This window comes from Pongo pygmaeus, chromosome 13 (assembly GCF_028885625.2).
Source record: "Pongo pygmaeus isolate AG05252 chromosome 13, NHGRI_mPonPyg2-v2.0_pri, whole genome shotgun sequence".
Lineage (NCBI taxonomy): Eukaryota > Metazoa > Chordata > Mammalia > Primates > Hominidae > Pongo > Pongo pygmaeus.
Window position 1 is genome coordinate 126,432,608 of NC_072386.2, and position 15,566 is coordinate 126,448,173.

At 60.7% G+C, this 15,566-nt stretch overlaps 1 protein-coding gene across 1 annotated transcript; it reads right to left on the reverse strand.

Moving 5' to 3' along the window:
* Nucleotides 1-7,639: 7,639 nt before the first annotated feature.
* Nucleotides 7,640-14,101, reverse strand: SOHLH1 (spermatogenesis and oogenesis specific basic helix-loop-helix 1). The gene is made up of 8 exons (XM_054502403.2): nucleotides 13,970-14,101; nucleotides 13,558-13,692; nucleotides 12,897-13,044; nucleotides 12,078-12,181; nucleotides 11,179-11,372; nucleotides 9,276-9,489; nucleotides 8,616-8,686; nucleotides 7,640-8,043 (listed from the first exon to the last, which is right to left on the reverse strand). The coding sequence occupies exons 1-8, from the start codon at nucleotides 14,032-14,034 to the stop codon at nucleotides 7,826-7,828; spliced, it is 1,149 nt and encodes a 382-aa protein (XP_054358378.2). The 5' UTR covers nucleotides 14,035-14,101; the 3' UTR covers nucleotides 7,640-7,825.
* Nucleotides 14,102-15,566: the final 1,465 nt, after the last annotated feature.

Genomic DNA, 15,566 nt, shown 5'->3' on the forward strand with positions numbered 1-15,566 from the left:
TGAGTGCAGCACCCTCCTCCCCGCCTCACCACTGGCTTTGCCCAGACCCCCACACCCTCTCAGTGGAAGGTGCCCCCGGCCAGCGCTGTGACCAGCTGTGGCGGGTCATGGTCTGCTGACCGCGAGTGGACTCGGCCTCTCGGGGGTGGGCCCACCAGCCGTGCAGCGTGGAAAGGTGGGCACGTCCATCCTAACTGCGGTGGGAGCAAGGTGGGCAGGCGAGGCCGGGGCGGGATGGCGTGGGGAGGCAGGAAGGAGCACCGAGATTTCTGGCTATTGGGGCTGGACCTGGGGGGAACACCCCTGGGCAGAAAAGGGCTGAGGTGGTGGGTCCCCGGTGGGGCCGGGACCACGTAGTGGGAGCGGACCACGGAGACAGGGAGCCCAAAAGGAGGCGCCACCCCTTCCGGGGTCAACACATGGGCCTGCCCTAGTTCACTGCTTTGGGGACCAACCTCAGCATCTTGTCCCAGAGCCAGTGGCGGGTGGGGCCTTCCCTGCCCTCAGGGCCAGGCTGTGCTTCAGAACAGCAGAGGCTGACACCCTAGGCTCCAGGGAGGCCTGGGCCCCATAGGCCAGTGGGCTCACCTGGGGTCCGGCTGATCCCTCCAAGCTCTGTTTCCCAAAAGGTACCCCAGGGAGCCCCACTTCTGCTTCTCTTTCATGTAACCTGGGGACACAGCAGTGCCCACCTCCCAGGCTGACCAGGGTGGTGATGTCTGACCGGCCACACTCCTGCCGGCCTCACCAGCCGTACTTCCTGCCTTCCCGCCACTCCTGGCCAAAGAGGCTGGGAAACAGCTGGCGGCCTCCCAGGGAAGGACTGGCCCAGACCCTCCCGATGCCCCCACTCCCCCAGTGTCTTCTCTCAGGAAGGGGTCCGAGGGCCACACCTCAGGAAGGCAGACCAGAAGTTTCCGCAGCTTCCCGGGGCTTCAGCATTCTAGGAGCCCACAGAGGGCAGGACAGGGCTGCCTCCCGGGTCAAGGGCTGGGTGTTAGCGCCTCTCTGGTCCCAGGGAGGAGCCAGCAGGGGTACCCACGGAGGCCAGGACTGACTTGAACACAGTGGAGGTGGCAACGTCGCTGCCTGGAGCCAAGAGAGCTGTGATGGTGCAGCGACCACGCTTCTGGGGACCACGGGGCCAGGAAATCCCACAGCGTTGAGGGTGTGGCCGTCAGCCCTCCAGCCTGAAAGCCACTGCTCCATGTCAGCGAGGCTGGACCCCCGTCCAGCAGGGTCACAATCCCTCCAGCCAGAAGCCACTCCCAGGTCGAGCACAACCTTATTGTCAATCACTGTGACACAATTATGTGTCAATCACAGGCCACGTTCTTGATCCATCTCCTCTGTGGCCACCCAGGACCCTGCAGACCTCACAAGCCAAGGAGATGGGTGGAGCCCGGACATACTTGTAAAAGCAGGTGACACCGTCATGTGTGATGTCAGGCTCATGCTGGGCACCGTGAGGAGAGCAACCCGCAGGCCCAGGACAGCACAGGGAGACCAGGCAGGCAGCTGCCACCTCCATGCACGTGAGGGATGGGGGCGTGGAGGTGGGGAGGGGTGTGGAGAAGCAGGCGATGTGTGCAGTATGCTGATGGCCCTGGATGGTGCCTCCAGACACCGACCACATTGTACGGGATGTGAATTCCATCTCGATGCAGCTGCTAAAACAAAACCCCCAGGTGCGTGGAGCCCTCTGTCTGTGTCTGCGGCTGCGCATTCGTCAGCTCAATAAATCCTCCCAGAGATGAGTCTAAAACCCTATGGGGTGTCTACCTAGCATCAGACACTACTCTGAGGGATTTACCTCTATCCACTCTCACTCCTCGCCTCTCTACCAAGCCCATTTGTCACATGAGATATGGGCTTGGCGAGGCTGCGTCACAGGCAGCATCTAGGACAGGACAGAACTAAGCCTGGCCCGGCTGCCGGCTGGGCCAGAGGTTGTGAGTGAACCCGGAAGGCAGAGCCAAAGGAACGACTCGCAGGCAAGGGGTACTCACGGGTGCCACCAATGGAGGCCTGAACTTTGCGGATGGCAGAGATAATGGGGAACAGGGAACGGACAGTGAGGGCCAACGGCCAGGCCCGAATGCTCCGCTCCTATGTCTGAGGTGTCCAAGGGCCCAGGTGTGAATGGGAGCCTCCACAGCAGCCCAAACCCGACACACACCCACCACCAGCCTCCCCCTCTCACCTCCCTCACCCTCACCAAAGGACAGAATCCTGCACCTCCCAGACTCCGACGTCCATTCCCAAGGCCCACGGGAGGGACACACTGGTGACCCTCAGGCAGATGGACATCCAGCCCACAGCCTTGGGGGTTCCTCCAGGCAGCCCACCTGCCCACTCCTGCTCATGCTGCACACAGAGATGAACCTGGAGCCGGCTGACGTGGTCTGGCTGTGTCCCCACCCAAATCTTGAATTGCAGTCCCCTTAATCCCGAGTCGTGGGAGGGATCTGGTGGGAGGTAATGGAATCATGGAGGCGGTGACCCTCCTGCTGTTCTCGTGATAGTGAGTTCTCATGAGATCTGATGGTTTTTTAAGAGGTGAGTGAGTTCTCATGAGATCTGATGGTTTTTTAAAGGGTGAGTGAGTTCTCATGAGATCTGATGGTTTTTTAAGGGGTGAGTGAGTTCTCATGAGATCTGATGGTTTTTTAAGGGGTGAGTGAGTTCTCATGAGATCTGATGGTTTTTTAAGGGGTGAGTGAGTTCTCATGAGATCTGATGGTTTTTAAGGGGTGAGTGAGTTCTCATGAGATCTGATGGTTTTTTAAGGGGTTCTCTCCCGCTTTGCTCTGCATTTTTCCTTGCTGCTGCCACCACGTGAAGAAGGATGTGTTTCCTTCCCCTTCCGCCACGATTTGTCAGTTTCCTGAGACCTCCCCAGCCAATGCTGAACTGTGAGTCAATTAAGCCTCTTTCCTTTATAAATTACCCAGTCTTGGGCAATTCTTTATAGCAGCATGAAAAGGGATTGATACACCTGCCCACCCTGCTCCTCTCCTCAGGAAACCAGGTGAGACCCCAGCGTGGACACCTGGAGAGGGAATGTGGCTCCCAGAGGGGCAGCTGAGCATGGGCGTCTCGGAGCTGGGGGCCTCCTGCACCTCCTGGGTGAAGAGATTCAGAGACAGCTGGGGGCAGGCAGGGGAAGGGCACCCCACTCCCGTCCGCATGCCGGTTCCCACTGCCAGCCCCGAAACCCGTCAGTGGAGACCCTTCAGATGGGCATCAGAGTTCACTCCTGGGGCCTCCCTGGACCCCACCTTCCACCCCACCCTCGTGTGACCCAGCACCTCCCCCAAACCGCCTCAAGGGTCCAAGGTGTGCCATCCTCTTCTCAGGCCTCCTCTTCCAAGGAGCCCCTGGACATTAAGGAGCACCAAGGCTGCTCACACACTGTGGGCCGAGGAGACACACACACACAAGCCATGACCTGGGTGCCGGGGACCACTGTAGGGGCAGCTGATGAGGGTCAACAGAAAAGGCCAGAGAAGTCCAGGAGTCAGGAAGATTCTGGAAGTTTCTGGAAAGAAAGGGGAGGGAGGGCCTCATGCTGGGCCGTGGAAGGTGACTAGGTGCGGCCCTGACCAGGGACCCCCGGCTCCCAGTTGGGGTGCAGCACAGACCCCTCCCTCCACACTGGCCACGGAACAACCCTGAGGGGAAGCCAGGCAGCACAGTGGCCCACCCTGCCGTGCCACCCCACGGCCACCTTCATGCTTGGACAGCTACGCCCCACTCAGCTCGTGACAGCCAGGGGCAGCTGGTTGCCGACCAGAGGGGTGGTAGGGTCTCCTTGGTCAGCTGGAGCAGGGCTGAGGCCTGGTTTTGGCTCCCCCAGGCCTCCAAGAGCCAAGAGTCTGGCTTTCAGGACTGGTGGGGCCTCCCTTCTGCCCAGGTGTCCCGGCAGGGTGGGCGCTCGCAGCATGGAGAGGGTGGGTTCTCAGGGAAACAGGGAGGCCTGCCTGCTGATGGGAAAAAAAGGGGGTGCCCATCTCTATTCATTCGTGGGGCACCCGGGGTCGGGGCCAACAGGGAGATGCCAGCTGTCCTCCCAGGTAACAGGACACCCTGGTGGGGGCAGACGCAGAGAGGGGCAGTTATGCTGCAGACCCCCCACCTGACTCCTGTAAATAAGCCCACCCTTGCCAGCAAGAACTCCAAGGGGAGCGGCTGCCCCTGGTTTTCCAGACACACCTCTGAACTGGGGCCGCCTTGCAATCACGGCCAACTAGAGCAGTAATTTGGTCCAGAGAGGAAGCCCCAGGAGCCGGGAGGTATGGGGAGATGGGGGCGGGGAGACAGACCTGCTCAAGGAATGGCTCCCCTCAACTCCCACCCGCTCCTTTTAGCCCCAGGAGCAACCACAGCCAGGCTCCCACCAGGCCCTGGCAGGCCCCGTCCGGCACTCACCTGGGGAGAGGAGACGGCTTCCAGTGATGGCCCAGACACCCCACCCTCCAGGTCCCCCGGGCTGCCACCATCACGGCCCAAAGGAAAGGGGCCAGACCCTGGCACAGCCAGCCTGGGGGAGCACCTGAAGCCCCCGACCCTTCCAAGATGCAGCAAAAAGACCAAAAGAAACGGACTGTCCACAGTCCCATGACATGAGGGAGACCACAGGACACCAGAAGCTGGGGCAGGGTGGCCCCTGCAGCTCCAAGCGCCTCCTCCCACTCCTGGGACAGGCATTGCTAATCAATCACTGTTCTCACCTTACAAGCCAGGCTGGGCCTCAGGGTCATTCTGAATATGGGCTCCAGGCAGGAGATGAGGATTGTCGGCCCTGAGATGGGGCCCTGTCCCTTGCCTGCCAGCACCTGTCTATAGTGAGGCCTCTGACTTTGAAGCCCAGTTGTGGAGGGGAGCCTGGCAGAGCTGGCAAGGCGAGGCCTATCCATCTGCTCCAAGGAGAGGCCAGTGCTGATTTTGCCCTGCAGCCCCCTCCTGCCTTGTAGACCAGAAGCTCACAGCAGCAGGGCCAGGTGCTGGCCTCAGCCCCAGGGCAGCTCATGCTCAGTCACCTCCCTGCGAGGCTCAGGGTGGAATCAGAGGACAAGCTCATTGTCTCCACCCCCAACTCCTAGAGGCAATGGGCATGGGGTGGGCGGGAGTACACGTGCGGCTGCTGAGCAGGACCTCAGAGGGCAGCAACAGCCCACTCTCCTGAGACAGCACTGGCCTGTACTTGAGATGCACACGCACACCAGCACACGCGGGTGCACACACGCATGCACACCAACACGCATTTCACAAACACAACAAAGTGCACACACAGGCATGCACACCAACACATATGGCTGTACAAACACATGAATATGTGCACATACCAAACACAGCAAATACATGCACACACTGCAAATACAGGCATGCACACCAGTAGTCACAACCATGTACGCATACCAACACCCATGGGAGCACAAACGCATACATACACACCAACACAGCGCACATACACGCACATGCACCAGTACAGGGCACACACACACTGCCAACAGTGCACACATATGCACCACATGCACGCACCAGTGCACACACGTACACACGAGAGCACAAATACATGCATACACACCAACAGTGCACAGACACAATGCACACAGGTCGACAGTGCATAAACATGCATGCACACACCAACACAGTGCACACACACGTGCACACCACAGTGCAGACATAACACACATGCACACCACAGTACACACATGCAGACACCAACACCATACACATATGTGCATACTGCACACAGACATGCATACACCAACACCTAGCACAAGCACCCATGCACACACACAACTGCAGTTTGCACAGTGCAAAAGCATACCAACACACATGGGAACAGAAATGCACACATAGCAACACAGCACACAAACACACGCATGGCAACAGTGCACACACACACACACCACAGTGCAAACGTGAACACACACCAACACATGGGACACACACACGCACACCAACATATGGGTGCGCAAACACTCGAGCACTACCACGAAGCTGTGCACATGCACGAACACGTGTGCACACACGGTACTACAGTCTGGACGTCTCCTCCAAATCCCATGTCGAAACGTGATCCCCAGTGTTGGAGGTGGGGCCTGGTGGGAGAAGACTGGATCATGGGGGCAGGTCCCTCACGAATAGCTTAGTGCCAGCCCCTTGGTGATGAGTGAGTCCTCGCTGTCAGTTCATGTGAGATCTGGCTGTTGAAGAGTTTGGGACCTCTCTCCTCTCTCTTGCTTCCACTCTTTCTATGTGATGTGCTTGCTCCCGCTTTGCCTTCTGCCATGATTGGAAGTTTCCTGAAGCCTCCCCAGGAGCAGAAGTCACTACGCTTCCTGTACAGCCTGCAGAACTGTGAGCCAACTAAATCACTTTTCTTCCTCAATCACCCAGTCTTAAGTATTGCTTTACAGCAGTGCAGTAGTGAACACAATGATCTTCTAGAAGACACTCTTGAAATCTGGCTGCCTGAGTCGACCCCTCATGAGCAGGACACGGAAGAGCAGCCTCGTGCTCCCGGCTGGTCCCCGACCACCACTGTCCACCAGAGGTCTGAAGGCTCCTCCGCCTCTGCCGCAGGGTCTCAGCAACATGGGCCATGAATGCCCGGTGGCACGGCATCCCAAAGATGCTATTCTGCAGCCAACTGCCATGTCTCAGGCATCCAACTGGACCTGAGCCTCCTTCCAAGGGACGACAATGGGTGCTCAGAGCTAGTCCTGATGGCCTTGGGCCCCTCACCAAAGCCCCCTACCCCCTTCTCCTCTGGGGTCTGCCCGCCACCCACAGCCTGGTGTCTTCACGGCGCTTGCTCCCTGGAGCCTCCTAACCTCCTGCCCACGGCAGGCCCTCCGGAGCCTTTGTCTGAATGACTCAGAGGAATGAATGGAACATTCTGGCTGGCTGCGGGGGCGGCTGCATGCAGGCACAGGGCTGCAGCCTGGTGGGGCTCTGAGCCCACGCTCAGACCTGTTTCCTCTACCTGGGCGACAGAGACTGCGCTGGCCCCTGGAACACTGCCTTGGCAGGGGTGCTATCCAGATGGGGATAGCAGGGTGAGCCCCTGAGCATCCGGGGTCAGAGACCAGCACCACCTGTGCTGTGGCTGAAAAACAGGCGGGCACCTAAGCACCATCCAAAGAGCTCGGCCCCTCCTCTAAGTAACCCTGCCCCCTCCAGATCTCAGGGTGTAGAACTGGGAACAGGACCAGACACTGAGGCCAAGTGACCTCTGCCCAGGGTCCCCTATTCCCCATGCACAATGAGTGCAGAGGTGACCAGCAGTGGAGGTGGAAGCCAGCCTTTCCCTTGGAGCCCCCTGGGCTGGGAGAGGACAGCAGGCTTTTCTGAAAGGACTCTCCTCCCTGCAGCTCTGAGTGGCACCGAGCAGGAAAAGCAGCTCACAGAGCAGCCTCCAGGCACCAAGACCGTGAGGCCACATCACCTCTAGGGAGCAGGTCCCAGAGCGCCCCTACCCCAGGGCACCAGGACTGAGTTATTCCAGGATTTCGCAGTGCTGAGAACTTTGGAGAACAAAATCCCCGGCAGCTGCCTGCACGCTGAACGGAGGTGGCGCGATCTGCCTGATGAATCAGGCTAATTACACAGAAGCCACACGGGTTTTGCTTCCTCCAGGAAAACTGCTTTCCCTCTTTAATATTCAGTATCCTCTTCTCACAGCCTGTAAGCCTCGCTCAAATTAGGGTGCAGCTGCAACCCAAACCCAAAATAAAATGCCCAAGCACGCGACAGGGACACACACGGCTCCAGATCCGCCAGCCCCGCCCACCTCCTCTCCACAGCCTGGCTGCTAGCAGGCAAAGAAGTCAGGGAAGATGCTCTCCACCTCGTCCTTCAGGGCCAGGCCTGCACAGTCCACATCCAGGCCCCACGGCTCCACAGGGCTGTCCTGGAGCTCCTGGGAGCCAGGCTCAGGGTCCCCTAGGAAGCCTGGCTCTCCATTATCCAGTAGACTGCTCTCAGCTGCGGCCCATGCAGGGCCACTGCCTCCTCGACCCTCCAGGGACCCTGGAAGCAAACAGGACACATCGGCAGGGCAGGCAGGTGCTCTGGGAGCCCGAGGCAGACAGGTGGGGTCGGAGGAACAGAGCTCCCACCTCAGTCCGTCTGCCCTGCCCTGTCCCCGCTGCAGAGGTTGTGATGAGGTGGGTGAGCTCATACCTGGTGACCCCAGACCCAGGACACCTGTTGGACCAGAACCAGTAACGGGCTCCCAAACACTAAATCCTAAATGGAATGGACACACGCCACATCACAGGGCCATACACCTCTGCCGGCCAGCATGGGCTGGACCAGGGGCCTCGCTGACACGGGGTCAAGGGGAAGAATACAGGGCTCCAAGCACCGCCAGCTCTCATGCAGGCTCGCCCACATCACGTTCACTCACACACTCACATATCACCTATAACGCTCAATACCAGACACGACCCAATAGCTAAGCACCAACGGCGGAGAAAATGGGGGCTCAGACACAGACCCTGGGGCCCCCTGTCACACACGCTGGGCCTGAGTCCCAATTCTCCAGCTCATGTCAGGTGCTGATGTGGGGGGACCAGCCCTGGACCCAGGGCCCCACTCACCCGGCCACCAGCTGGGACCAGCAGTCAGCAGGAAGGACGTCCCATCCTCCACATCAGATCCCAACACAGACCTGGAGGCGACAAGCTCTTCCTCAGTGGCCACAAGTGGACCCAGGCCTTGGAGCTCAAGGAAACATTTGGGCCCAAGTCCTGCAAAGGCAGCTTCAAATGCAAAGATCTAGGCACCACTCCTGACAGGCACCACCCTGCCCAGCGGGGAGAAGTGCAGAAGCCATGGCCGCTGAGGACACAGACCAGCAGCTCTCGGGGGTCCCGATCCGTCCTGCAGAGCACCTCTGCCGGATTCTCTCAGCCGCAGTCTCGCTCATCTCGTCCCCTCCCTCCCCCTCCCCTCCCCCTCCCACACCCCAGCTGGTATGTGCTCACGAAAGACAAACTCATTTTACTATCAGCCAAAACAAATGACAATTAGGAAGACAAAAGTGTTTCCAGAAACACATTAGAAAGCCACACGGCAAGGCCGGCTGGTCCTGCCCTGGGCTGTGACCTTGGCCTCCCTCCCACAGGCACAGAAGCAGGAACGGAAGCTTCCAGATGCCGAGAAAGTGGGCCCAGGCAGGACTGGGAGGAGGTGGGACAGGCTCACACACACATGCTCGCTCACGCACACACAAGCGTGCACACCGCCTGGGCACTCACCTGGCCTCCTGCGCAAACATGGGGTCCTCCTTGGCTGGCTCCCCTAGAGGTGCAGCTCCCAAGGCCAGGGGCCCAGCCTGGCCCAGCCAGCCAAGGGCCTCCCTGCTCATCACAGGCAAGGTCTGCTGCTGCGAGAACGGAGGCCAGGACAGGGGTGGCCTCACAGCCTTAGGAAGACTCCGGCCTGGGGGCCACGGCGCCAGGCTGGAAGTTCCTGGGAGAGAAATCAGATGCAGGTCAGCCTTCCCTGCCCAGCCCCACAGGCTGCCCCCAAGGACCTCGTGACTCACCAGCTCGGTCCACTCACGCTGACTGAGAACCTGCCCTGCTGCCTGCACCCTGCAGCAGGGACACGTAGGAGGAAACTCAGAAGCGGGTGGCACACAGGTAAACAGGGAGAAGACGAACACCCAGAGGTGGGGTGCCCAACATCTGGGGGCTGAGGGCTTCCCAGAGGGGGTGCTGGCTTGGCCAGCTGCAAGGGGCTTGGATCTGGGGACCCTCTTAGCACCACCTCCCAGACCTCGAACTCTGCCCTCAGACCTGCTCCCTCCCCACGTGCCTGGCTAACAGGTTTCCAGAGTGCCCTGATGACCCCAGCTCTGACACCAGCCCTGCCAACCGCATGACTGCTCCCAGCCACAGCTGGGAGCCAAAAAGCACAGCCCTGCCTCTCATGGCACCTGGCGACTTTCAGACACTACTACAGCAGGGGCCGAGGGGAGTTCGGTCATCAGAGGCGCCCTGCAGGGCCACCCACAGAGGGACCAGAGCTCAGCTGTGGGTGGCATTAGGGACAAACCCCCAGGTGGCCGAGGGAACAGCTGGGAGGCCTCGGGCCCCTGGCTCACCCCAATTACAGTTCCTGCCATGGGCAGGCAGCACAGGCGGAAGGGCAGATGGGGCACCCCGGGGAAAACAGATCTCTGGCCACATCCAAAACACACCAGCTACAGGTGGGTGAAAGAAGCAGGGCCACAAAGCTGGACAGAGCAACCACGATGGGGCCAAGTCCCTCTATATCCCCACTTCCCACAGACCCAGGACAGGACCAAGTCCCTCTACGTCCCCACGCTTTCTGCAGACCCAGGGAGTGACCAGGATGGGGCCAAGTCCCTCTACATCCCCATGCTTCCCGCAGACCCAGGGAGTAACCAGGATGGGGCCAAGTCCCTCTACATCCCCATGCTTCCCGCAGACCCAGGGAGTGACCAGGATAGGGCCAAGTCCCTCTACATCCCCACTTCCCACAGACCCAGGACAGGACCAAGTCCCTCTACGTCCCCATGCTTCCTGCAGACCCAGGGACCCAGGGAGTGACCAGGATGGGGCCAAGTCCCTCTACGTCCCCATGCTTCCCGCAAACCCAAGGACCCAGGGAGTGACCAGGATGGGGCCAAGTCCCTCTACGTCCCCACGCTTTCTGCAGACCCAGGGAGTAACCAGGATGGGGCCAAGTGCCTCTACGTCCCCATGCTTCCTGCAGACCCAGGGACCCAGAGAGTGACCAGGATGGGGCCAAGTCCCTCTACGTCCCCACACTTCCTGCAGACCCAGGGACCCAGGGAGGAGGAGGTCAGGCCCTCCCTTCCCTGGAGCACATGGAAGTCCCAGGAGGATGGAGGGAAGAGCCCCATGGTGGCCTCTGCCCAGCACTCTCCCTTCCTCGAGCCACACTTCCTCCCTCCCAAGAACACACGTCCTCCTTTGCACAAAAGCAGGCGCAGCCCAGGGGCCTTGAATCAAGCTCATCCCTCAACACATGGGTTTCTCACCAACACAAGAGCCTGGGAAAACTTCGAACCCCCGTTTGCAAAACAGCCCCCACTGTTCTCAGGGCTAAAGCACAGCCTGGCGCCGCTCCCCAGACCAAGGGCACCCCACATGCACACCCAGGACTCACCTGAGAAAGGGGGCAGCCCACCCCGCACCTGGCACAGCCCCAACAGTGCCTCACACTTGTCCGTGCCCAGGGACGTGCAGTTCGCGGGGTCCCACTGCCTGGAGGACGCAAGGATGTGCGGCAGGGGCTCTGGGCTGGCCGATGCCAGATCCTGGGACCAAGGACTTTCCAGAAACGCCTTCACATCTGGGGTTCTAGAAAGGGCAACATGACAAGGATCCTGGGTCTATCCCCCAGCCTCCCGGAAGGCTGCCCCCACCCACCCGTCCCAGGAGCAGAGGGCTGGACCTGTCCCCAGGACACCCCAGGCACCACCCACCACCAAGCCAGCCTCTGCCCGGGGGCCCTGGGCCACCCAAGCTCCACAGTTGTCTGCCCAATTTCCCTCTGCCCAACTCCCCCACTTCTAGATTCTTCCACAGCTAATTAGCCACCAGCCCCATGCCCCAGCCCACTTTCGGGTAAAATGGGTACATTTAAACACAAGATGCAGACAGTCCTTCAACCTGGCAACCTGCCATTCTGAAAAGAACCAAATTATCTTGACTTCAGAAAACTCCACTCCTGAAGCTGCCCATGGGGAGGAGTACGACACCTCCCCGACCACCTGTAAATTCCCCACACACTGGAGCAGAAGAGACTCCTCCTGGGCACCTCCCACCTCCACGCCAGCCCAGGCCCTCGATTCTGCTGACCGCACTCCCCGCTTGCTGGAGCTCGCCCATGTTGGTCACCTCACACCTGGCCGCCTGAGTCAGCAGGGCCCTGGGCAGGTCACCACCTGCGGAGGCCAAGGCAGGCCTCCAGGCCGCACCCTCCCGAGGACGTGCCAGGGGGCTTTGGGTCTGCTGCTCCCAGCGTCACCCAGCCCTGGAGAGCAGGCCCTAGGAGATACTAACTGAGTCCCGCTGGACGCTCCCGTCCCAGCGTCTGGCACGCCTGCTTGAATCTGACTCGACAGCGTCAACTGTAAAACGTCCTCCTGCAACGAGTGCCACATTTCCTTGGAGGAAGTAAGAATTTGAAATTTAAGTAAACATGTAAAAAAGAACAGAGACAGTCAGCTAGGAAACCCAAAACACTGTGACGAGACTGCTACCCCGGGGCCTGGAGGGTCACTGTGAGCTCGGTCCCCGCTTGGGACTTGGGGACAAGAGTACAGGTTGACAACGAGGCTGAGGTTCCACCCTGGAAAGACCCCACCATTCCTGAATCAGGCCATGCATACCCAGGGGCCTCACTGCAAATACTAGGACGCCTGACCTTACAGATGACAACACAGTTTCATTCCCCACGCAGTTCCTCAGCCCCAGCACTCACGGGGTCAGCCAGAGCCCCCAGGGCTTTGGAGAGGGGAGAGGAGCCTCGCTTGGAGATGTGCAGAGAAATGATCTAGGGGGTGCTCAGCCAGGGAGGATCAGGGGACCCCAACTCTCCCCCAAATTGGCATGGAGCATCTGGGCAACCCATCAATGAACAGGACTCAGGAGCACATGAGGGCTGGAAAGGAAGGCTTTCTCCTTTCCAGGGACAGAAAAACAACAGGAAAGGCTTGAACAAATCAGGAAGTGCCCTGCCGAAAACGTGGCCTGCTCTAGCCATGGAAACCGAGAGGGCTGAAGGAGACGGGGATGACAGGGGACGCTTTGCCTCAAGGTGGTGAGACTTCCCATCACCGCGACGCCAGAGGACTGACGGCGTCTACCCTTACAACTCACAGCGTGCTGCTCCTGACTGGGCCCCAGGGCGCTGGCAAGCCGCAGGAACTGCACAGACATCTCCAGGACTGAGGCCATGTCCTCCCGCCGGCCATCGAACTGGGGCAGCAGGGCCCGCAGACGCTCACAGCTCAACGAGATTCGCTTCCTGGTTCCGGTCAAGAAACAAATATCTCTGGGCCCTCCCGCCCTCCCCGAGAAGGGACAGCAGCTGCTAGAACCTGCCAGATAGACGCTGGGGGCTTGTCAGGCAGAGGGAGCTACAAGATGACAGAGCTGACCACGTGGTCTGAAGCCCCCAGATCCACATCAGAGCACAGCCTGGGCCTGACCCCTGGACCCCGGCGACAGGCTGTCCAGCCCAGGACCGAACCATGGCTGCTTTGCGGTGTGGAGAGGACAGCGAGGGTCAGAGGCAGTCAGAACTGCAGAGGATCAAAGGTGCACAGCCTCAAGAGGCCAAGGCTTCAGGATAAAGAAGGGCTGCAGCATGTTCCCCAACGCAGCTTTTCTGGTTTACTTAGAGATGTGCAGTCTGTCCTCCTGGGCACAGGCCACGAGCCCCTCCCAGTTGCCTGACACCTGGTGGGAGCCCCGAACCTAATCTCACCCGCTCCACCCCTTTACAGCGCCCTCACCCCTGGGAGGCACCACCACTCACCTGCGCTCCCTCTCGCCGATCACGTTCCGCCGAAGGCAGGAGCTGGGACCCTCGGCCACCGTAGGGCCCTTGGGCGGGCCCGAGCCCTGGGCCGAGTCCTCGCAGCAGGAGAGGGCACCAGACAGGGAGGAGCCGCTGCCGAGAGAGCCAAGAGCACTGGTCCCTGAGAACCCCAGAAAAGGCCACCAGGAGTCCCAGATGCCAGAATGGGCGTCTTTGGGGTGCGGGTGGAAGCCAAGACTGGGTCACGTAGGGACACGGCCCGGCCCTCTCTGCACCCCTTCCCCCTCTCCCAGGGTCCAGGGCTCTGCCCCAGGAGGCCCAGGATGGGTGGAGCCCGGCAACTTGCAGAAGAACCCCTGGGTACAGGCCTTGGGCCCCCAACCCCTTGGCCCCCAGCCCAATTCCTCACTTAAATCCCCTGACGGTGGGGACTCCGGAGACCTCCGGGTCGGGCTCGGAGCACCGGGACGCCATGAACTCGCAGCTGCGGAGCGACCCCACGCGCACGGCCCCTTCCGCAGGCAGCCCCGCCCCCTCACGTGTGCTCTGCCCACCTGCCACGTGCTTTCCACCTCGCCCACCCCCCCACCAGCACTTGCAATCCGCCCCCATAGCGCATGCGCTCTAGCCCTCCCCACGCATCCAGCCCAGGGCCCACGTGACCCGCGTTCCTGCAAAGAAGGTGCTGGAAAGGGACTCGGGGGTCCACCCACTCTATGCCCCCGCAGGACGCTAGGGGAAGGAGCCCCAGCCCAGGTGGCCCTGCCGCCACCCTTACCTTCCCGGGGGTCGCCTCGGTTCCCACTTATGCGGGGGTCTCGGTGCCCTTGGGCACTTTGGAGACGCGGGCCCTGCCCTTAGGAGCCCAGCCCCTGGTGGGAGTGGGCGGGCTGGGCTGAGCTGTTTAGCCCAGGCCTGGGGGACCCGGGGACACAGGGAGGGGGAAGGGTACCCGCCTGCTCCCCAGTGGCCCACGCCTCCCGTTTCCCCCAGATCTAGTAGACTTGCAGGTGCTGCACCTCAGGGTAGGGTCACCATCCACCCTTCTGGGTCGCCCAGAGCCAGGGGCATCCTGTCCCCACCCCCAGGCCACCATCATCCGCGCTCTTCCTCCCGCTCAGCTCTGCCGGGCACCCTCGGAACCGTCTGTCCCTTCACCTGGCCCTGCCCAAGCACCGCCCCCGCTTTATGCCCTGGGGCCCCAGCTCGACCCCGCACACTCTCAGCAGGTTTCTGCGGGGTCGCGGGGGTCCTGCCCATCCAAATTCAGAAAGCTCCGGCGCCAGGTGTTTGCTCACCTCCCCGCTGAACTCAAGGAGCCGCCCTGCGCTGGGCTTGAGTCCCCCAATACATACTTTTTGGGGGATGACGGAGGGAAGGGGGAGGTGGAGACCCTTCCTCTTTCACGGAGGTTGGGGGGGCCCTCAGGGAAGCAGAGGGGACGAGATTGGGGGGTGAGGCTGGACTGTTGGGAGGGCATCCCTGGCCGGGCTCTTGCTGAGGTCCGTAGCTGGAGGAGGTGGGGTGGGTGGCAGGGGCTCTCCTCCCGAGAGGGGCGGCAAGAAGGAGCCCGGGCAGGTGCCACCACATGGGGGCGTCTGTCCGGGGTGCCCCAGTCTCCTGTGGAGAAGGTGCGGCTCTGGGCCTCAGGCTGGCATCCTGGACTTTGGGCCAAAGATGGGTGAAGGATGTTTAGAGCAGAGGGAGGTTATGTAATACAAGGTGGTCTCTCCATCCCTGCTCGGCCCAGCCATGGCTGCAGGTCAGACATGGAGGAGGACCGGGTTGGAGAGAAGGGCAAAAGGTCTCGGGGACCTGGGCCCCTCTGCCGGCCCTGCCCCTGCCCAGGGAGGGATGGACGGGCTGGCGATCTGGGGCTCCTCAGTGGCAGAGTGGGGCCAAGTTTTTGTTTCCCTAAAGCCCTCGGCATGTCATCAAACCTGCGACTCTCCTGCCGCTGACAACACGTGTAATTACTGCTAATTAATCACAGCTGCAGATGGTGC